The sequence below is a fragment of the Bufo bufo genome, chromosome 4 (assembly GCF_905171765.1).
Source record: "Bufo bufo chromosome 4, aBufBuf1.1, whole genome shotgun sequence".
NCBI lineage: Eukaryota > Metazoa > Chordata > Amphibia > Anura > Bufonidae > Bufo > Bufo bufo.
This window is the reverse complement of record NC_053392.1, coordinates 201,764,775-201,788,334: the sequence shown is the minus strand read 5'-3', so window position 1 is coordinate 201,788,334 and position 23,560 is coordinate 201,764,775. Positions and strand designations below refer to the sequence as shown.

At 40.7% G+C, this 23,560-nt stretch overlaps 1 protein-coding gene across 1 annotated transcript in view; it reads left to right on the top strand.

Annotated features, from left to right (window-relative positions):
- TNFSF10 (TNF superfamily member 10) overlaps positions 1 to 5,296 on the top strand; it is a 32,796-nt gene extending 27,500 nt beyond the window's left edge. The window contains exon 5 of the mRNA XM_040428243.1: positions 1,895 to 5,296. Within this exon, the coding sequence (XP_040284177.1) occupies positions 1,895 to 2,304 (410 nt within the window). The 3' untranslated portion in view covers positions 2,305 to 5,296. The remainder of the gene's footprint in view (positions 1 to 1,894) is intronic.
- Positions 5,297 to 23,560: the final 18,264 nt, after the last annotated feature.

Below are 23,560 nucleotides of genomic sequence, written 5' to 3'. Positions count from 1 at the left end.
ATCCCTCCAGAATGTATGAAAAGACGAGAAGAAAACTGGTCTGGGAGGCTACCAAGAGGCCTACAGCAACATTAAAGGAGCTGCAGGAATATCTGGCAAGTACTGGCTGTATGGTACATGTGACAACAATCTCCTGTATTCTTCATAAGTCTGGACTATGGGGTAGAGTGGCAAGACGAAAGCCTTTTCTTACGAAGAAAAACATCCAAACCAGGCTACATTTTGCAAAAACACATCTAAAGTCTCCCAAAAGCTTATGGGAAAAGGTATTATGGTCTGATGAAACAAAGGTTGGACTTTTTGGCCATAATTCCATGGCCCAAAAACAACACTGCACATCACCAAAAGAACACCATACCCACAGTGAAGCATGGTGGTGGCAGCATCATGCCAAGGGGCTGTTTTTCTTCAGCTGGAACTGGGGCCTTAGTTAAGCTAGAGAGAATTATGAACAGTTCCAAATACCAATGAATATTGGCACAAAACCTTCAGGCTTCTGCTAGAAAGCTGAACATGAAGAGGAACTTCATCTTTCAGCATGACAACGACCCAAAGCATACATTCAAATCAACAAAGGAATGGCTTCACCAGAAGAAGATTAACATTTTGGAATGGCCCAGCCAGAGCCCAGACCTGAATCAGATTGAAAATCTGTGGGGTGATCTGAAGAAGGCTGTGCACAGGAGATGCCCTCGCAAACTGACAGATTTGGAGTGTTTTTGCAAAGAAGGGTGGCCAAATCTTGCCAAGACAAAATGTGCCATGCTGATAGACTCATACCCCAAAAGACTGAGTGCTGTAAAAAAATCTAAAGGTGCTTCAACAAAGTATTAGTTTAAGGGTGCGCACACTTATGCAATCATATTATTTTATTTTTAGATTTTTTCTTCCCTCTACCTAAAAGATTTCAGTTTGTTTTTCAATTGAGTTGTACAGTTTTTAGGTCACATTAAAGGTGGAAAAAGTTCTGAAATGATTTATTTTTATCTATTTTTTTTAGATTACAGAAACCTGACATTTTAACAGGGGTGTGTAGACTTTTTATATACACTGTAATTCTCAATAAAATGTCTTGTACATGTCCTACCTTTTAATACCTAAAAAGATTATACTGGGTACACATAGCAAGCTTTTAAAAGCAGATATGTCATGCTATAAGTATATTTTTAGTAGTTTGTGGGCAAAGAATGCAAAGTTTATTGTCTTCCTTATGAAGCTTATACTATTAAGTCCATTTTCTGCCAGAGCCCCCCTAATGTCACTGGACTTGGGAAGGGAAGCATACTTACCTGCTCCATGCCTCTGGATTACGGCTTCTTCAATCCTCCCTCTGCTGCTACCTCGTTCTGCTCTCTGCGCGTTAAAACCCTGTTTGACATGAGCTACATGGCCACTGCAACTAATAAGTGGCTGTAGAGGTGAGATGCCCCCCATGTTTCATGTCACTGGGCCACATGACACATGGGGGACAGTTACCATTGCAGCCAGTGGCTGCAGCAGCCATGTGACCCACGTCAAAAGGATGTTGATATGCATAGACCCGAGTGAGACAACGTCGTTCAGGGACTAAAGAAACCAGTACCCAGCAGCAAGAAGCACGTAGGTATTCTTCCCTCTGCAAGTCTGGTGATGTAGGTGAGTCTAACATAAAGGCTCTGTCACCCCCGAATCCCCTGCAGCAAACAGCAAACCCCATAACTGTATATGGGCAGGTTTCTAGTAATTGCCTAGGGTGGCATCTTGAGAATTGTTGCACTTAGTTCTCACAATAGTCCTTTACAATGCACAAAAGTTAGTCTTGTTGGAATCACTTTGCCTGTAGTATTTTCCTTTCTGCATCAATGTTTTACAAGAATACGAACCACTAACACATATGTCCCTTTTTCCTCAACAGTGTTCTCAAATGTGCACCACAATGGGCATAAAATAACTGAATGGTCTAATAACACCCTTGCAGGCATGAACAGCATCAAAGTGCAGAATGGAGAACTGGTCATTGCAAAACCTGGCTTTTATTATATCTATTCCCAGACATATTTCCGTCACCAGGATGATGAAGGGAAAGTGAAACAACTAGTGCAACACATTTATAAAATGACAAGCTACCGAGATCCCATAGCGCTAATGAAAAATGTTAAGACTACTTGTTGGTCAAAAAGTGCAGAATATGGACTTCATTCAATTTATCAAGGCGGAGTGTTCAAACTAAATGAAAATGATCGGTTGTTTGTCACTGTAAGTGATAAAAATATCCTTGACATGGATGAAAAAGCAACTTTTTTTGGTGCGTTCCTAGTATTCTAAAGGTGCAGTGAAGAAACTGAATAATTTTGCAAATACATCAAGAGAATTAAGCATCAAGTTCAAAAACATTTAGTTGAATATCTTCACATGTTGCTTCCAAGGCGTCTATATAACAGACATATGAAACACACTTATATAAGAACTGTGACTATAGGAAGCAACTGGAGGAAACTTGCACCATACATATTTGATTTGAGGTCCCATGCCATGTCTAAATTGATAGGAGACTCGTATCACTGCTTTAAAGGAACACTAAATCTAGAAATGAATGTTTGAGGGTAGTCGGAGATAGACTTGCTCACACTATTTGTTAGTCTGTAGGATCTCCTCCATGATTCTAAAAAAAACTGTTCTGTGGAAATCTTGCAGAGAACACAGGTGTAAATCTCCTCCAGATCCCTCAATGTTTGGCTAGCAGGCGGTGGCAAGAGCAGAGTGCAGTGTTCTTGTTCAACAGTTGCTGACTAAGGGGAAGGCATCTGCTGCAGCCAGCTGCCTTATAGCCCGACAAGAGATTGTGAGAAGGAGGAGGGGAGAAATGACTAATCTCCTTGGTCTTAGATTTATTTACATATCAAGGAAAAATCCCAATAATTCATTTTTTAGGCATTCTCTGTGTTTAGTGTTCATTTAAATATAGGGAACGAACTAGATAACAAGTTCATAATATTTCAGTATACTGTAGTACAGATATGTCCTTCCTTACCTTTTCTCTTTGTGCATGTTATAAGGTGCGTGGTGTGAGATGACTAGTTTAAAAAAACAACAACATGATTTTGTGATACTGTGTCAAGAGACATGGCCATCCACTTTTGAGAAATTTAGGGTCTTGGATAATTCAAGAAAAGGTAAGGGTAGACAAATCTGTATGTTCAATTCCCTTTAAAGGGTCATTCGTTGGTAACTGAATGATATGGAATGAATCCAAAATGTTTTGGTTCTGCTGCTAACACCTCAGTATTTTCATGCATTTTTTCCTCAATCTTGTAGCATCTAGGAATACACATCAGACATGATGTAAATTGTAGCCAATATGTCAGTAGCATTCATCAACAAGAACAGCTTGTAATTTTTGAGGCAACAAGACAACCTACCAAGGTTTCAGGTTGTCTTGGACATGCAGATTGGTGTCCAGTGTTGTCCATATCATATTACAGCCATGTTGCCTGATAACCTACACAGAAAAAATCTACTAAATGTGACCTGTGTAGCAAGAGTACAAACTCAACAGGTAGACTGTAGTTTACTATGACATACTTCTTCTCATGTAGCACACAGAATAGGCTTCGTCCCATGCTGATCCTAAATTTAATGGGGTTTCCTATCTCTTTTTTTCATGTTCAAAATGGGAATAACCAGAGTGAGGGTTAGCCAGGAGTGATTGGTTTACGGAAATGGCTGAGCAGTCGGAACTCTTATAGCAGTGAAGCAAGCTACTCAAACAGCACAACAAAGCAAGCTAACCTATCATCCTTACATCCTGAGATATAGAAACAGTGTTATCTGCTGTGTTACACTGTTTATGTAGTTTCGATTCACTGCTATGGAAGTTACAGAAACAGCCACAGTGCTAGCCACTTGGATGTTTCCATAATTAAGGATTCCCCCAGCCCTTTTAAGGGAGAGCATACATAGTGTGCTCTTGGTAAGTAGAAACTGAATTTTATTGTTTTATGGTATTTTCCATTGTTAATAACAGAGATGCGGTCTAGTCAATGGATCCACCTTCTCATGGGGATAAATGTGAACAAGGTGAGGTTGTACAAAAATAAACAACCACCTTTAGGCCGGGTTTCCAAGATATGCCTTAGATGCGGCAGCTGCCTATAGCCGAGGCCCCTTCCACAATTTTGAAGGTAATACTTCTATTAACCTGCAGATTTGTGCACCACTGAGTTGCTTCCACGTTGTGGAAACCCAGCCTTATTGATAGACCATGTGGTAACTTGAAGTAAGCAGCTGATGACATGAGAACTCAAATTAGTAAGATGTTAGTGAGAGCTGGGCATTGAAGGTGCCTTTTTTCTAGTCAAGGACTCAAGGTGAATATTGCCAAATTGTGGTTCTATACATCCTTTGAGATGTTGAAATCCCACAGAAGAAAAATTGTGGCATGTTCTATTAGATGTCATATAAGGCTGTGTTTACATCTGTGGTATTATTTCCATTGTCCTGCTCTGTTATAGTTGCAAAAAAAATGAATATAGTGGAAGCACCGGATCTTTCAAATGATACATAAAACGGCATCCAACAAACCCAAATGGTTATAAGACGGTCCATCAGGTTTCCATCAAGGAGCTTGGCATTTTACAGTCTAGTATCCAGTATGCTGTCTGGCATTTTGACTGTTTTGTGTGAACACAACCTTACAGAACTATCCTCCCCTAGAAGCATTGCTTCTAAGAGAGAAGATTTAAATAATACAGCGCTATTAAGAAGGCTGTGCCTTTCATATGGCTTTTAACCACATCTTACAGTATAGTATTTCTATAGAAATGAGACTAAATGGCTTATATTAAGCATGTATATACTGTACAGTTTTCATACGATTCACAAGTGTCTGTAGAATTGATTTTAGATCTTTGATCAAACAGAAGGAAAAAAAATTGTATATCATTAATAGATTAAAATATTCACATGTATCAATATGTCATGTAAAGACATGCCATGATCAGGCCTACCAATAAGGGAAAAACCACTGAAATGAAAATCAATATAAATATTAACATTAATTATTACATTTTGTAGCCATACACTAGCTTTCTTTATAGTCATATGGGATACTTTTTCTAATTTTGGCTAATAAACTGAAAATTTAAAAGTTTATGTCATGCTAAATGTATACTCAGTTGTACATAACTCTATGGATAGGATAAGTCTTGCTTAAAATCTTTTCACATTTTGTGATCTGCTCGCTACAGTTTTTAGAAAATCAATTTTTTATTTTCAATATATGTTTTGTACATAAAGTAAATAAAAGACAAAGAAACAATGTATTTGTATTTTACTACAAATCTATTGGAGAATCTTGTTTTAACAAATAAAAAAAATCTTGTGATATACTGAAGACCAAAAATGGCTTGGCTGTATAGAGGTTAAAGAAGTAGTAATTTATACAAGCACATTTTCCAAAAATAATTCAATCCGAAATAAGCTCTAGGATTTCCTCAAAAGTCCAGTGTAATGCTAATGGATGGGGTTTCAAATTTCCATCTTAATTACAGGAGCAATAAATAGAGGGTCTCTTGCAGTTGCTCTCTTGGAATATATGGAAATACTGCTTTAAAAATATAAAGAAGTAAGTACGGTCACTAAGGGGCCTTAGGCTGAAGTCCTCCGTGCAGCAGAGAGTGGGGACTCGCCTCTCACATGAGAGCAGCGCTCCTGTTCTAACAGCCCAAGCCGGCAGTACCGGTTTGGACCTGGTGTAGGCCCGAAGCCTTCCTTGAGTGTTCCCCAATATAAGAAGAGAGAAGGGGAATAAACCCCAAAAAAGAGTGTTAGTCGCAGATTCCTTTTGGATAAAATCCAAAAGGGTCTTGGAATAACTGCACTGCGCCAAAGGTAAGGAGAAAGAAACTACAAGTGTTTGAGCAAATGGTGGGAGGCTGCCAGTAGTGGCTGAATATGCGGCAGAAGCTGCTGCATATAGCAATAGGTAAAGAACAGAAAAAGAGAAAACACCAGCCACAGCGGGGGCGCCAATCACCTAGATGAGGTTAATGGAAATAAGGTGAAATAGAAGATTTCCAAAGGAAGTTGTCTAAAACGTTATGGCATAAAACCAGTTGGTGTAAAAAGCATATATAAAAAGTAGAAAATGAAAAAAAAAAAAAAGATATATACACTGCTCAAAAAAATTAAGGGAACACAAAAATAACACATCCTAGATCTGAATTAATTAAATATTCTTCTGAAATACTTTGTTCTCTACATAGTTGAATGTGCTGACAACAAAATCACACAAAAATTTAAAAATGGAAATCAAATTTTTCAACCCATGGAGGTCTGGATTTGGAGTCACACTCAAAATTAAAGTGGAAAAACACACTACAGGCTGATCCAACTTTGATGTAATGTCCTTAAAACAAGTCAAAATGAGGCTCAGTAGTGTGTGTGTGGCCTCCACGTGCCTGTATGACCTCCCTACAACGCCTGTGCATGCTCCTGATGAGGTGGCGGACAGTCTCCTGAGGGATCTCCTCCCAGACCTGGACTAAAGAATCTGCCAACTCCTGGACAGTCTGTGGTGCAACGTGACGTTGGTGGATAGAGCGAGACATGATGTCCCAGATGTGCTCAATTGGATTCAGGTCTGGGGAACGGGCGGGCCAGTCCATAGCATCAATGCCTTCGTCTTGCAGGAACTGCTGACACACTCCAGCCACATGAGGTCTAGCATTGTCTTGCATTAGGAGGAACCCAGGGCCAACCACACCAGCATATGGTCTCACAAGGGGTCTGAGGATCTCATCTCGGTACCTAATGGCAGTCAGGCTACCTCTGGCGAGCACATGGAGGGCTGTGCGGCTCTCCAAAGAAATGTCAACCCACACCATTACTGACCCAATGCCAAACCGGTCATGCTGGAGGATGTTGCAGGCAGCAGAACGTTCTCCACGGCGTCTCAAGACTCTGTCACGTCTGTCACATGTGCTCAGTGTGAACCTGCTTTCATCTGTGAAGAGCACAGGGCGCCAGTGGCGAATTTGCCAATCTTGGTGTTCTCTGGCAAATGCCAAACGTCCTGCACGGTGTTGGGCTGTAAGCACAACCCCCACCTGTGGACGTCGGGCCCTCATATCACCCTCATGGAGTCTGTTTCTGACTGTTTGAGCAGACACATGCACATTTGTGGTCTGCTGGAGGTCATTTTGCAGGGCTCTGGCAGTGCTCCTCCTGTTCCTCCTTGCACAAAGGCGGAGGTAGCGGTCCTGCTGCTGGGTTGTTGCCCTCCTACGGCCTCCTCCACGTCTCCTGATGTACTGGCCTGTCTCCTGGTAGCGCCTCCATGCTCTGGACACTACGCTGAAAGACACAGCAAACCTTCTTGCCACAGCTCGCATTGATGTGCCATCCTGGATAAGCTGCACTACCTGAGCCACTTGTGTGGGTTGTAGACTCCGTCTCATGCTACCACTAGAGTGAAAGCACCGCCAGCATTCAAAAGTGACCAAAACATCAGCCAGGAAGCATAGGAACTGAGAAGTGGTCTGTAGTCACCACCTTCAGAACCACTCCTTTATTGGGGGTGTCTTGCTAATTGCCTATAATGTCCACCGGTTGTCTATTCCATTTGCACAACAGCATGTGAAATTGATTGTCACTCAGTTTTGCTTCCTAAGTGGACAGTTTGATTTCACAGAAGTGTGATTGACTTGGAGTTACATTGTGTTGTTTAAGTGTTCCCTTTATTTTTTTGAGCAGTGTATATATACACTGCTCAAAAAAATAAAGGGAACACTTAAACAACACAATGTAACTCCAAGTCAATCACACTTCTGTGAAATCAAATTGTCCACTTAGGAAGCAACACTGAGTGACAATCAATTTCACATGCTGTTGTGCAAATGGGATAGACAACAGGTGGAAATTATAGGCAATTAGCAAGACACCCCCAATAAAGGAGTGGTTCTGCAGGTGGTGATCACAGACCACTTCTCAGTTCCTATGCTTCCTGGCTGATGTTTTGGTCACTTTTGAATGCTGGTGGTGCTTTCACTCTAGTGGTAGCATGAGACGGAGTCTACAACCCACACAAGTGTCTCTGGTAGTACAGCTTATCCAGGATGGCACATCAATGCGAACTGTGGCAAGAAGGTTTGCTGTGTCTGTCAGCGTAGTGTCCAGAGCATGGAGGCGCTACCAGGAGACAGGCCAGTACATCAGGAGATGTGGAGGAGGCCGTAGGAGGGCAACAACCGAGCAGCAGGACCGCTACCTCCGCCTTTGTGCAAGGAGGAACAGGAGGAACACTGCCAGAGCCCTGCAAAATGACCTCCAGCAGGCCACAAATGTGCATGTGTCTGCTCAAACGGTCAGAAACAGACTCCATGAGGGTGATATGAGGGCCCGACGTCCACAGGTGGGGGTTGTGCTTACAGCCCAACACCGTGCAGGACGTTTGGCATTTGCCAGAGAACACCAAGATTGGCAAATTCGCCACTGGCGCCCTGTGCTCTACACAGATGAAAGCAGGTTCACACTGAGCACATGTGACAGACGTGACAGAGTCTGGAGACGCAGTGGAGAACGTTCTGCTGCCTGCAACATCCTCCAGCATGACTGGTTTGGCATTGGGTCAGTAATGGTGTGGGGTGGCATTTCTTTGGAGGGCCGCACAGCCCTCCATGTGCTCGCCAGAAGTAGCCTGACTGCCATTAGGTACCGAGATGAGATCCTCAGACCCCTTGTGAGACCATATGCTGGTGCGGTTGGCCCTGGGTTCCTCCTAATGCAAGACAATGCTAGACCTCATGTGGCTGGAGTGTGTCAGCAGTTCCTGCAAGACGAAGGCATTGATGCTATGGACTGGCCGGCCCGTTCCCCAGACCTGAATTCAATTGAGCACATCTGGGACATCATGTCTCGCTCTATCCACCAACGTCACATTGCACCACAGACTGTCCAGGAGTTGGCAGATTCTTTAGTCCAGGTCTGGGAGGAGATCCCTCAGGAGACCACCTCATCAGGAGCATGCACAGGCGTTGTAGGGAGGTCATACAGGCACGTGGAGGCCACACACACACTACTGAGCCTCATTTAGACTTGTTTTAAGGACATTACATCAAAGTTGGATCAGCCTGTAGTGTGTTTTTCCACTTTAATTTTGAGTGTGACTCCAAATCCAGACCTCCATGGGTTGAAAAATTTGATTTCCATTTTTTAATTTTTGTGTGATTTTGTTGTCAGCATATTCAACTATGTAAAGAACAAAGTATTGCAGAAGAATATTTAATTAACTCAGATCTAGGATGTGTTATTTTTGTGTTCCCTTTATTTTTTTGAGCAGTGTATATGTATATATATATATATATATATATATATAAAAGCATACATAAAAAGTAGAAATCGAATATATATATATATATATATATATATATATATACAGTCATGTGAAAAAATTAGGACACCCTTTGAAAGCATGTGGTTTTTTGTAACATTTTTAATAAATGGTTATTTCATCTCCGTTTCAACAATACAGAGAGATTAAAGTAATCCAACTAAACAAAGAAAACTGAAGAAAAGTCTTTTCAAGATCTTCTGTAAATGTCATTCTACAAAAATGCCTATTCTAACTGAGGAAAAAGATAGGACACCCTCACATGTATTCCCTCTTAAATTGGCTCAGATCTCACACAGGTATATCACACCAGGTGCACATAATTAGTAGATCATTACTCTGCATGTTGAATGAGGCTTGCCCTATTTAAACCTCAGACATTTAGTTTGGTGTGCTCCTGACTGTTGAAGTGAGAGTGAGCACCATGGTGAGAGCAAAAGAGCTGTCAGAGGACTTCAGAAAAAAGATTGTAGCAGCCTATGAGTCTGGGAAGAGATTTAAAAAGATCTCAAAAGATTTTGAAATCAGCCATTCCACTGTCCGGAAGATAGTCTACAAGTGGAGGGCTTTCAAAACAACTGCCAACATGCCCAGGACTGGTCGCCCCAGCAAGTTCACCCCAAGAGCAGACCGCAAGATGCTAAAAGAGGTATCCAAAAACCCTAAAGTGTCATCTCGAGAACTACAGCAGGCTCTGGCTACTGTTGATGTAGAAGTACATGCCTCTACAATCAGAAAGAGACTGTACAAGTTTAACTTGCATGGGAGGTGTGCAAGGAGGAAACCTTTGCTTTCCAAGAGAAACATCGAGGCCAGACTGACATTTGCCAGCGATAAAGTTGACAAAGACCAGGACTTCTGGAATAATGTTCTTTGGACAGATGAGTCCAAAATTGAATTATTTGGACACAACAGCAGAGGACATGTTTGGCGTAAACCAAACACAGCATTCCAAGAAAAGAACCTCATACCAACTGTGAAGCATGGAGGTGGAAGTGTCATGGTTTGGGGCTGCTTTGCTGCAGCAGGACCTGGTCAGCTCACCATCATAGAATCCACGATGAATTCTACTGTGTATCAGAAGGTGCTTGAAGAACATGTGAGACCATCAGTTAGAAAATTAAAGCTGAAGCGGAACTGGACCATGCAACATGACAATGACCCAAAACATACTAGTAAATCAACCAAAGATTGGCTGAAAAAGAAGAAATGGAGAGTCCTGGAATGGCCAAGTCAAAGTCCAGATTTGAATCCCATTGAGATGCTGTGGGGTGACTTGAAAAGGGCTGTACGTGCAAGAAACCCCTCAAACATCTCACAGCTGAAAAAGTTCTGCATTGAGGAGTGGGGTAAAATTTCCTCAGACCGATGTCGAAGACTGGTAGATGGCTACAAGAACCGTCTCACTGCAGTTATTTCAGCCAAAGGAGGTAACACTCGCTATTAGGGGCAAGGGTGTCCTATCTTTTTCCTCAGTTAGAATAGGCATTTTTGTAGAATGACATTTACAGAAGATCTTGAAAAGACTTTTCTTCAGTTTTCTTTGTTTAGTCGGATTACTTTAATCTCTCTGTATTGTTGAAACGGAGATGAAATAACCATTTATTAAAAATGTTACAAAAAACCACATGCTTTCAAAGGGTGTCCTAATTTTTTCACAAGACTGTATATATATATATGTATGTATGTAACTCACTTCACTGGGGAGGTAGTCCATGGGATAAACTCAAGACACCCATAGGCTTACACTCCCCTGCCAGGATCGCTTGTAGAATCTTAGGAAGAACCGCAGTCCCACAGAAGGTACTTCTGGAAAATTCCCTTTTTTGGTATCAAGGCTCAACGCGTTTCGGGGGTTTCTTGAACAGGAGAAATCAGTATACATATACAATAAAATCATAAGCATATAAAAGTGTGCAGTTTATATATCTTATATACCTCTGTGTAGTATGTGCCAGCTTGAAACATGCACATGGAGAGGCGGAAAGGGGGAAATTACGTCACTTCCGGTTTCAGGAGACATGCGTTCCACAGTGGAACGCACGTCCATTTCTAGGTGGCTAGCATAATTTTTTTATACCGTAAATTGCAGAGCTATTTCTCTTATTTAGGTAATTACTGAAAACTAGGCATATGTCCATCGTCAAAGGATGGGGAGATGAGGAGGATAGGGGAGGATATGTTCTAGCATGGCCGAGACCGGAAGTCCGCGACTTCCGGTTATTCGCCATGGAACGCATACATGGAACGCAAGGGCCGGCCCACGTGACTTCCCGTTCCGGTGGGAAAAAAAGCAGTGGCCGAATGTTGGAAAATATGCCCGCCTCTTGCTCTGGGGCGTGCACTACAAGGACCGATAGTTACGATGGGGACGGGAGTGGCATAGCATCTGTATATGTAGAGGAGTATGGAACATAGAAGAACATAGAAAAAAAATATATAGAGATATATATGTTGTACTTAAATACTGGATTATGTTAAGATGAAGCACACCAATAATCTAATAATAATAATAAAATATAATAAAATAAAATGAATGAAGAAATAATCATAAATAATGCGTTCCTAGCATATAGTCATATATGATACAAGTATCTACCCCTAAAATATATAATATATATAACCATTCAGTGGTCACATATATCTGCAGATCCACATAATATAAAAAGTAACATAGTAAAATAGTATATAAGGCCGAAAAAATACATCTGTCCATCCAGTTTGGCCTGTTATCCAGGTTGATCCAGAGGAAGGCAAAACAAAAAACTATGAGGTAGAAGCCAATTTTCCCCACTTAAGGGGAAAAAAATGTCCTTCCTGACTCCTATCAGAATAACTCCCTGGATTAACGACCCCCCTCTAGTAGCTATAGCCTGTAATATTATTTTACTTCAGAAATACATCCAGCCTCTTGAACTCTTTTAGTGAACTCACCATCACCACCTCCTCAGGCAGAGAGTTCCATAGTCTCACTGCTCTTACCGTAAAGAATCCTCTTCTATGTTTGTGTACAACCCTTCTTTCCTCCAGATGCAGAGGATGTCCCCTCGTCACAGTCACAGTCCTGGGGATAAATAGATGATGGGAGAGATCTCTGTACTGACCCCTGATATATTTATACATAGTTATTAGATCTCACGTCAGTCGTCTTTTTTCTAAAGGGAATAACCCTAATGCTGATAATCTTTCAGGGTACTGTAATCCACCCATTCCAGTTATTAATTTAGTTGCCCTCCTCTGTGCCCTCTCCAGCTCTGATATGTCTGCCTTGTTCACAGGAGCCCAGAACTGCACACAGTACTCCATGTGTGGTCTGACTAGTAATTTGTAAAGTGGTAGGACTATGTTCTCATCACGGGCATCTATGCCCCTTTTGATGCAACCCATTATCTTATTGGCCTTGGCAGCAGCTGCCTGACACTGGTTTTTACTGCTTAGTTTGCTGTTCACTAACATTCCTAGGTCCTTTTCCATGTCAGTGTTACCCAGTGTTTTACCATTTAGTATGTACTGGTGACTTGCATTATTCCTTCCCATGTGCATAAATTCACATTTGTCAGTGTTAAACCTCATCTGCCACTTATCTGCCCAATCCTCCAATCTATCCAGATCCCTCTGTAGCAGTATACTGTCCTCTTCCGTGTCAATTACTTTACACAGTTTAGTGTCATCTGCAAAAATTGTTATTTTTCTGTGCAAGCCTTGTACAAGATCATTAATAAATATATTAAAGAGAATAGGGCCCAATACTGACCCCTGAGGTACTCCACTAGTGACCGAGACCCAATCTGAGTGTGTACCGTTAATAACCACCCTCTGTTTTCTATCATTGAGCCAGTTACTTATCCACATACAGACATTTTCTCCCAGTCCAAGCATTCTCATTTTATATACTAACCTTTTATGCGGTACAGTGACAAATTCTTTGGAGAAGTCCAGATATACAACATCCATTGATTTGCCGCTGTCTAGAACATACCTCCTCATAGAAACTGATTAAATTAGTTTGACATGACCGATCCCTCATGAAGCCATGCTGATATGGCGTTATTTGCTTATTTTCATTGACGTACTCCAAGATAGCATCTCTTATAAAACCTTCAAACAGTTTACCCACGACAGATGTTAAACTTACCGGCCTATAGTTTCCGGGCTCTGATTTTGTACTCTTTTTGAATATTGGCACCACATTTGCTATGCGCCAATCCTGTGAAACACTCCCTGTCAGTATAGAGTCCTTAAATAACAAGTATGTTGTAAAATGTACAGTATAAAAGATATATGATAATGAATGATGTATAAAACATATATAATGACAACACATAAAAAAGTATATGTAAAATATATATATACATACGTGTATACAGCACATCAAACGTTATATAATAAAGTGATGCATATAAAAGTAACAACTTAAAGGGAAACTGTCACCAGTTTTATGGTGTCCTAACTAAGGGCAACATAAATAAGTGACTGATTCTCTTAGCAAAATTCTGGGTCACTTTCTTTCATTGACCCAGTCAATCTGCCAACATATTGTATTGAAAAGTTCCAGCTGATAATGAGTCATGAATATTTATGAGCTCCTGACTCTCCCCACCTACCTGCTGCTGATTGACAGTTATTTTCAATATGAATCAGCAGCAGGTGGGCAGGGGAGTGGCTATAGCTCTGAATTAAATAAACGCTGGACTCAATGACATCACGCTGGACTCAAATCAGCTCATTAGCATGCGGCATGTGGCATCTTTGTGTGTATATTATGAGGTAACCATCTGTCACACCAGTAAGTGAATACATCTAAGGCACTTTTTAGTAGTTAATGATTGTATATAATTAGTTAGATTATAACCAAATATCCACATGACAGGTTCCCTTTAAGATAAAATTGCCATAATGTTGCTAGATAGACGAAGAGACAAAATTATAAAACCAGGAATAGTTCCTGAGAAATGGATGGTACACTATGGGAATTGCACATTTTGGGGGGTAGGGAATGCACACTATGGGGGGTATGAATGGTATATGTGTTTTATACTGATAATACCCATTTAGTTGGTGTATTCCAAGGACTCATTGAGTCTGAACGGAGATAAAGTATTGAGGCGGTAGATCTAATACATTTCTTTTCTACAAAGAGATTGGTAAGAATTTGGGATCCACTCAAGGGGAGTCACTTTTAGGGCAGAAGGGTCGCTATCATGGCAGATAGAGAAATGTCGGGAGACACTGTGCGTTAGAACTTTGCGTCTAATATTAGAACGGTGTTCGTTCATTCTTTCGATCAGAGTCTGGTTCTGCCAACGTATTGTAGGTTGCATGGGCATTGCAGTAGATAAATTATGTTACTTGTCCCGCAGCCCACCTCGTGTTTCATTCGAAGAGGAACTTATAATTTCTTTTACATTATGCAGTATGATAGAGCAACATTTGCATCTTTTGATATTGCATCTGCATCTGGTTTCTTTTCTCAGTGATAACTTTGGGCAAGATGGTGCGATCATATTCTTAAGTGTTTGTGCTCATCGGTAAGTAATCACAGGAAAACGGGGTAGTTATTTTTTAAGTATCGGGTCTTTTAGAAGTACCCCCCAGTGTTTCGTTAATATTTGTCTAATAGTTGTATATTTAGAGTTATATCTTGTTATGAGGCTCACTTAGGAATCTGTTGTAGTTTTTTCTTGCTAGATTCTTTTGGGGTTGCTTCATTTCGGTTTTAAGGCTTTTTTTTGGCTTTCGCTCAGGGTTCTCTTAATGGATTATTTTATAAGTTTCTTAGGATACCCCTTTTCTCTGAACTGATCTGTGAGGGTCTTGAGTTGCTGCTTTAAAGTATGATCTTCAGAGCAGTTTCTTCTGACCCTCTTCATTTGGTTAAAAGGGATATTCTTTAACCATTTATGGTGGTGGCAACTTCTGTAGTCTAGGTAGCTGTTAGCATCCACCTTCTTAAAATGGGTTTTTGTAATGATTTTATCCTGTAGTAAAGTTAGATGTATATCTAAAAAGATGGCCTCTGTGGGGCTATATTCTAGACTAAACGCAAGTCCCCAGTTGTTGGTATTTAGTGTTCCTATAAAAAAACAAAAGTATTTCTACATCCCCTTCCCAAATAAAGACAATATCATCAATGTATCTGCGATAGAGTCTAATATTTGGGTGGGAGAGTAAACCAAATCTGTCCTCAAAGAGTCCCATGAAAAGATTCATCGCGATGCCCTTCTCTTGAATGTAAAAGACCTACGGTAATTAAAAGCAAAATAGTTGTGACGTAAAATGAATTAGACGGCTTTGAGGATGAAATCTTTCTGGGATACGGGCATGGAGGAGTCTGTTTGTAAAAAATAGTTAAACGCTAGTAGCCCTACGTCGTGTTTAATATTACTATATAAAGAAGACACGTTTAGAGTGACCCAAAAAAAAACGTCCTCCCACTGGACAGGGTCCAAAATATTTATAAGGTGGGCAGTATCTTTCAAATAGGAAGGTAGTTGGATGACTTATTTTTGAAGGAATTTATCGACATAAACTGACAAATTACATGTGAGGGATCCAATCCCAGATATGATGGGTCTCCCTGGGGGTTTATCTAGGGATTTGTGGATTTTGGGTAAAAAGTAGAAACGGCCACTCAGCCACTGCTTTTTTCCCCACCGGAACCAGAAGTCACGTGGGCCGGCCCTTGCGATCCATGTATGCGTTCCACGGCGAATAACCGGAAGTCGCGGACTTCCGGTCTCGGGCGTGCTAGAACATCTGCTCCCCTATCCTCCTCATCTCCCCATCCCTCGACGATGGACATATGCCTAGTTTTTATTAATTACCTAAATAAGAGAAATAGCTCTGCAATTTATTAACAAATTATGCTAGCCACCTAGAAATGGACGTGCGTTCCACTGTGGAACGCAAGTTTCCCGAAACTAGAAGTGACGTAATTTCCCCCTTTCCGCCTCTCCATGTGCATGTTTCAAGCTGGCACACACTACACAGAGGTATATAGGACCTATATATCCTACACAATTTTATATGCTTTGGATTTTTTTGTATATGTATATTGATTGCTCTCGAAGAAGGGCTACCTGTTCCAGAAACCCCTGAAACACGTTGAGCCTTGATACCAATAAAGGGAATTTTCCAAAAGTACCTTCTGTGGGACTGCGGTTCTTTCTAAGATTCTACAAGCGATCCTGGCAGTGGAGTGTAAGCCTATGGGTGTCTTGAGTTTATCCCATGGACTACCTCCCCAGTGAAGTGAGTTACATATACATATATATATATATATATATATATATATATATATATATATATATACAGGGAGTGCAGAATTATTAGGCAAGTTGTATTTTTGAGGATTAATTTTATTATTGAACAACAACCATGTTCTCAATGAACCCAAAAAACTCATTAATATCAAAGCTGAATATTTTTGGAAGTAGTTTTTAGTTTGTTTTTAGTTTTAGCTGTTTTAGGGGGATATCTGTGTGTGCAGGTGACTATTACTGTGCATAATTATTAGGCAACTTAACAAAAAACTAATATATACCCATTTCAATTATTTATTTTTACCAGTGAAACCAATATAACATCTCAACATTCACAAATATACATTTCTGACATTCAAAAACAAAACAAAAACAAATCAGTGACCAATATAGCCACCTTTCTTTGCAAGGACACTTAAAAGCCTGCCATCCATGGATTCTGTCAGTGTTTTGATCTGTTCACCATCAACATTGCGTGCAGCAGCAACCACAGCCTCCCAAACACTGTTCAGAGAGGTGTACTGTTTTCCCTCCTTGTAAATCTCACATTTGATGATGGACCACAGGTTCTCAATGGGGTTCAGATCAGGTGAACAAGGAGGCCATGTCATTAGATTTTCTTCTTTTATACCCTTTCTTGCCAGCCACGCTGTGGAGTACTTGGACGCGTGTGATGGAGCATTGTCCTGCATGAAAATCATGTTTTTCTTGAAGGATGCAATCTTCTTCCTGTACCACTGCTTGAAGAAGGTGTCTTCCAGAAACTGGCAGTAGGACTGGGAGTTGAGCTTGACTCCATCCTCAACCCGAAAAGGCCCCACAAGCTCATCTTTGATGATACCAGCCCAAACCAGTACTCCACCTCCACCTTGCTGGCGTCTGAGTCGGACTGGAGCTCTCTGCCCTTTACCAATCCAGCCACGGGCCCATCCATCTGGCCCATCAAGACTCACTCTCATTTCATCAGTCCATAAAACCTTAGAAAAATCAGTCTTGAGATATTTCTTGGCCCAGTCTTGAAGTTTCAGCTTGTGTGTCTTGTTCAGTGGTGGTCGTCTTTCAGCCTTTCTTACCCTGGCCATGTCTCTGAGTATTGCACACCTTGTGCTTTTGGGCACTCCAGTGATGTTGCAGCTCTGAAATATGGCCAAACTGGTGGCAAGTGGCATCTTGGCAGCTGCACGCTTGACTTTTCTCAGTTCATGGGCAGTTATTTTGCGCCTTGGTTTTTCCACACGCTTCTTGCGACCCTGTTGACTATTTTGAATGAAACGCTTGATTGTTCGATGATCACGCTTCAGAAGCTTTGCAATTTTAAGAGTGCTGCATCCCTCTGCAAGATATCCCACTATTTTTGACTTTTCTGAGCCTGTCAAGTCCTTCTTTTGACCCATTTTGCCAAAGGAAAGGAAGTTGCCTAATAATTATGCACACCTAATATAGGGTGTTGATGTCATTAGACCACACCCCTTCTCATTACAGAGATGCACATCACCTAATATGCTTAATTGGTAGTAGGCTTTCGAGCCTATACAGCTTGGAGTAAGACAACATGCATAAAGAGGATGATGTGGTCAAAATACTCATTTGCCTAATAATTCTGCACGCAGTGTATATATATTCGATTTCTACTTTTTTCCTTTGGAAATCTTCTTCTATTTCACCTTATTTCTATTAACCTCATCTAGGTGATTTGCGCCCCCACTGTGGCTGGTGTTTTCTCTTTTTCTGTTCTTTACCTATTGAGCGTTCCCTAGCAGGCTTGGTCAATGTCAGTAAATGCAATGTACTGTAGCAGAGATGGCTAACCTCCGGCACTCCAGCTGTGGAGAAACTACAACTCCCAGCATGCTACATTCATTTCTATGGAGTTCTGAGAACAGCCAAGCAAGTGTACATCTTGGGAGTCATAGTTTTACCACAGGCTGAAGTGCCGGAGGTTAGCCATCACAGCACTATAGGGATAGTGTACTGTATATTAAAAGCAATTAAAAAAATTCCTATTATAGTCCCCTTGCAGAACTATTAAGTGGTTAAAAAAAGCTAAAAAAGAAATGTATTAAATAAAAAAATTCCAATTAAAAAGATTTAAAATACGCTTTCAATTTAAAAAAATTGCAAAATCAAAATCTCCCCCACATGTTTGGTATCGCTGCATCAGTATTGACCTGCACTACACAAATATCATGTAAATTATCCCCTATGGTGAACGCTGAAAAAAAAAAAGACAGAATTGCTGATTTATTCTTAGTCGCCATTATTTACCCCAAAATAATACCAATGAAAACTACACGTCATCAAACAAAAATCAAGCCCCACACAACTCCATAGAAACAAAAATAAAAAAGTTATGGGTCTTGGGATGCGGCGATGCAAAAAGATTTGGGGTTTTATTGCACAAAAGTAGTAAAACGTAAAGAAAAACTATATTTATTTGGTATCATTGTAATCATAATGACCCAGAGAATAAATATGTTATGATATTTATGTCAAAAAATGAACACTGCTAAATTTATAATGTAGAAACTCAGTGGCAGTATTGCTGTTTTTTCAAATCTCCCTCCCAGATAGAGTTAATAAAAGTTAATCAGAAAGTTATGTGTATCCCAAAATAGCCATTAAAAACTACAACTTGTCCTGCAAAAAACAAGCCCTCATAAAGCTATATAGACAGAAAAATAAAATGGTTATAGCTCTTGGAAGGCAACGATGAAAAAAGGAAGAAAAATGCTTGGTTAGTAAGGCCTAAAGCAGGTCACTAAGAGGTTAATATTAAAATTCAATACACCCTTATACTTACTATTGTGATGTTTCTAATTCAAAAGGTTGGCCACGTCAGAAGAATATTTCTGAAATGTCCATACAGTGCATTTTGTGAGACAGTAAGCTCACAGCGATGAATGGAAAGGAAAGTGGCCACATGAGGAAACAGCCGCAGACGGGGAGATTTATAGCAAAACACGAGCTCAGGTGATATAAAAACATGCCGCGAGTTTGTGCCACAGCATAAACAGTATGGCCATTTTGGAAATATTCTTCTGAAATGACCAACCCTTTTAAGGGACCTCTGTGAGAAACAAATGTATTTGTAAGTGGATGTCCACATAATGTATTCATTATTAGGATCTTGTTGCCTTGTTCAAAATTTGTTAGCTGTAAGAACATTAGACGCACTACAGACTGTGCATTTGTTTTAGCATTCTCTAGGTATGACGTCTTTTCAGGCAGTTTTCCAAAGGCAAAAACTGAAAACTCAGAATCAGCTAAATAAATGTCTCTATCTCTTCCCTACCCTCCTATCTCAACTATTCTCTCTCTCTCTCTGTCCTCTTCTCTCCTTTCTCTCCTCTCCATACATCTCCTCTCTCACCTCCTCTATCCCATCTTGCCTCTCTCCTCTTCTCCTCTTATCTTCCCTTTCTCTCTCCTCTCTTTAGCTCTCTTCTCTCCTCTATCCCATCTCTCCTCTCATCCTATGTATTTTCTCTTCTCTCCTTTCTACCTTCTCTTCTCTTTCTTTCCTCTCTCCCTTCTTTCCTCTCTCCCTTCTTTCCTCTCTCCCTTCTTTCCTCTCTCCTCTCTTATCCATTGCCTTTCCTGCTCTTTTGTCATTCTTTCCTTCATCTCTCCAATACTTTCTATTCTTCTCTCTCCGTTTACTCATGCCCCCACTATCTCACTCTTTCTTGTGCGCTCCTTTTCTCTCCTCCTCATTCCCTTTCGCACTCTCCTATGATTTATTTCACTCACATTTTTTCACTCTCTCTCCTAGTCCTCTCATTCTCTTCCTTCTCAGTCCCTCACACTCTTGTTTCATTCTTCTCCTCTCTCCCTTATTCTCAGGCTTTATTCACATATATGTTGTAGGCTCTGTACCAAATGATATCAGATTTGATGGGAGGAATAACACTACATGCAGCCCCAATGAATTCCAACGGGGTCCATTGGGTGACAGTTGTATCCATCATTCCATGGATCCAGCACTGTGTTGTGACTTCCATTTTAAACCAAACCCTGAAGCCATACTGCTGACCTTCATTCCCTCTTTTTCACTCTCTTTCTATACAATACAAATCTGGTATTAAATAAATATAGGCCATTTTTAATACAAAAAAAAGCTATATGTCATATGTAAAAAATTACCTAAAAAATAACAGTAGATGTGACATTTTGCCTGTTTATCTTTAAATTTTCCTATAGCATAAGAAGAAAACTTTAAGAAAATAAAAGAAAAAAAGATTAAAGGCACTGCAAATCAAACCAGGACATAGCAGCCACAAATAAACCAGCTACGAGAAGCACACATGTACAACGGTGGGCAGCAAAGAGGTCAAGAGGCCATAGACATAGTCAGAAGTGGCGTCTTTTATTACCCTTATCAGCAGGCAAAGTAAAACAATAAAAACTCACAAGAGGTAAAAATATATCAACATTAATGTTAATAATTCTCTCCTCTTGTTAGCTTTGCCCCCTGCATGCTTACATTATTATAACTGGAATTGCTGCTATAAATTGGTATAGTCCCATGACAACAATTGGTTTTGTAATTTACAGTGGGGGAAATAATTATTTGACCCCTCACTGATTTTGTAAGTTTGTCCAATGACAAAGAAATGAAAAGTCTCAGAACAGTATCATTTCAATGGTAGGTTTATTGTAACAGTGGCAGATAGCACATCAAAAGGAAAATCGAAAAAATAACTTTAAATAAAAGATAGCAACTGATTTGCATTTCATTGAGTGAAATAAGTATTTGAACCCCTACCAACCATTAAGAGTTCTGGCTCCCACAGAGTGGTTAGACACTTCTACTCAATTAGTCACCCTCATTAAGGACACCTGTCTTAACTAGTCACCTGTATAAAAGACACCTGTCCACAGAATCAATCAATCAAGCAGACTCCAAACTCTCCAACATGGGAAAGACCAAAGAGCTGTCCAAGGATGTCAGAGACAAAATTGTAGACCTGCACAAGGCTGGAATGGGCTACAAAACCATTAGCAAGAAGCTGGGAGAGAAGGTGACAACTGTTGGTGCGATTGTTCGAAAATGGAAGGAGCACAAAATGACCATCAATCGACCTCGCTCTGGGGCTCCACGCAAGATCTCACCTCGTGGGGTGTCAATGGTTCTGAGAAAGGTGAAAAAGCATGCTAGAACTACACGGGAGGAGTTAGTTAATGACCTCAAATTAGCAGGGACCACAGTCACCAAGAAAACCATTGGAAACACATTACACCGCAATGGATTAAAATCCTGCAGGGCTCGCAAGGTCCCCCTGCTCAGGAAGGCACATGTGCAGGCCCGTCTGAAGTTTGCCAATGAACACCTGAATGATTCAGAGAGTGACTGGGAGAAGGTGCTGTGGTCTGATGAGACCAAAATAGAGCTCTTTGGCATTAACTCAACTCGCTGTGTTTGGAGGAAGAAAAATGCTGCCTATGACCCCCAAAACACCGTCCCCACCGTCAAGCATGGGGGTGGAAACATTTTGCTTTGGGGGTGTTTTTCTGCTAAGGGCACAGGACAACTTATTCGCATAAACGGGAAAATGGACGGAGCCATGTATCGTGAAATCCTGAGCGACAACCTCCTTCCCTTTGCCAGGAAACTGAAAATGGGTCGTGGATGGGTGTTCCAGCACGACAATGACCCATAACATACAGCAAAGGCAACAAAGGAGTGGCTCAAGAAGAAGCACATTAAGGTCATGGAGTGGCCTAGTCAGTCTCCGGACCTTAATCCAATCGAAAACCTATGGAGGGAGCTCAAGCTCAGAGTTGCACAGAGACAGCCTCGAAACCTTAGGGATTTAGAGATGATCTGCAAAGAGGAGTGGACCAACATTCCTCCTAAAATGTGCGCAAACTTGGTCATCAATTACAAGAAACGTTTGACCTCTGTGCTTGCAAACAAGGGTTTTTCCACCAAGTATTAAGTCTTTTTTTGTTAGAGGGTTCAAATACTTATTTCACTCAATGAAATGCAAATCAGTTGCTATCTTTTATTTAAAGTTATTTTTTCGATTTTCCTTTTGATGTGCTATCTGCCACTGTTACAATAAACCTACCATTGAAATGATACTGTTCTGAGACTTTTCATTTCTTTGTCATTGGACAAACTTACAAAATCAGTGAGGGGTCAAATAATTATTTCCCCCACTGTATATAATAAGAACTTTACATACAACAAAGATACAAACCGGATTCCAAAAAAGTTGGGACACTATACAAATCGTGAATAAAAACTGAATGCAATGATGTGGAGGTGCCAACTTCTAATATTTTATTCGGAATAGAACTTAAATCACGGAACAAAAGTTTAAACTGAGAAAATGTACCATTTTAAGGGAAAAATATGTTGAATCAGAATTTCATGGTGTCAACAAATCCCCAAAAAGTTGTGACAAGGCCATTTTCACCACTGTGTGGCATCTCCCCTTCTTCTTACAACACTCAACAGACATCTGTGGACCGAGGAGACCAGTTTCTCAAGTTTAGAAATAGGAATGCTCTCCCATTCTTGTCTAATACAGGCCTCTAACTGTTCAATCGTCTTGGGCCTTCTTTGTTGCACCTTCCTCTTTATGATGCGCCAAATGTTCTCTATAGGTGAAAGATCTGGACTGCAGACTGGCCATTTCAGTACCCGGATCCTTCTCCTACGCAGCCATGATGTTGTGATTGATGCAGAATGTGGTCTGGCATTATCTTGTTGAAAAATGCAGGGTCTTCCCTGAAAGAGATGACGTCTGGATGGGAGCATATGTTGTTCTAGAACCTGAATATATATTTCTGCATTGATGGTGCCTTTCCAGACATGCAAGCTGCCCATGCCACACGCACTCATGCAACCCCATACCATCAGAGATGCAGGCTTCTGAACTGAGTGTTGATAACAACTTGGGTTGTCCTTGTCCTCTTTGGTCCG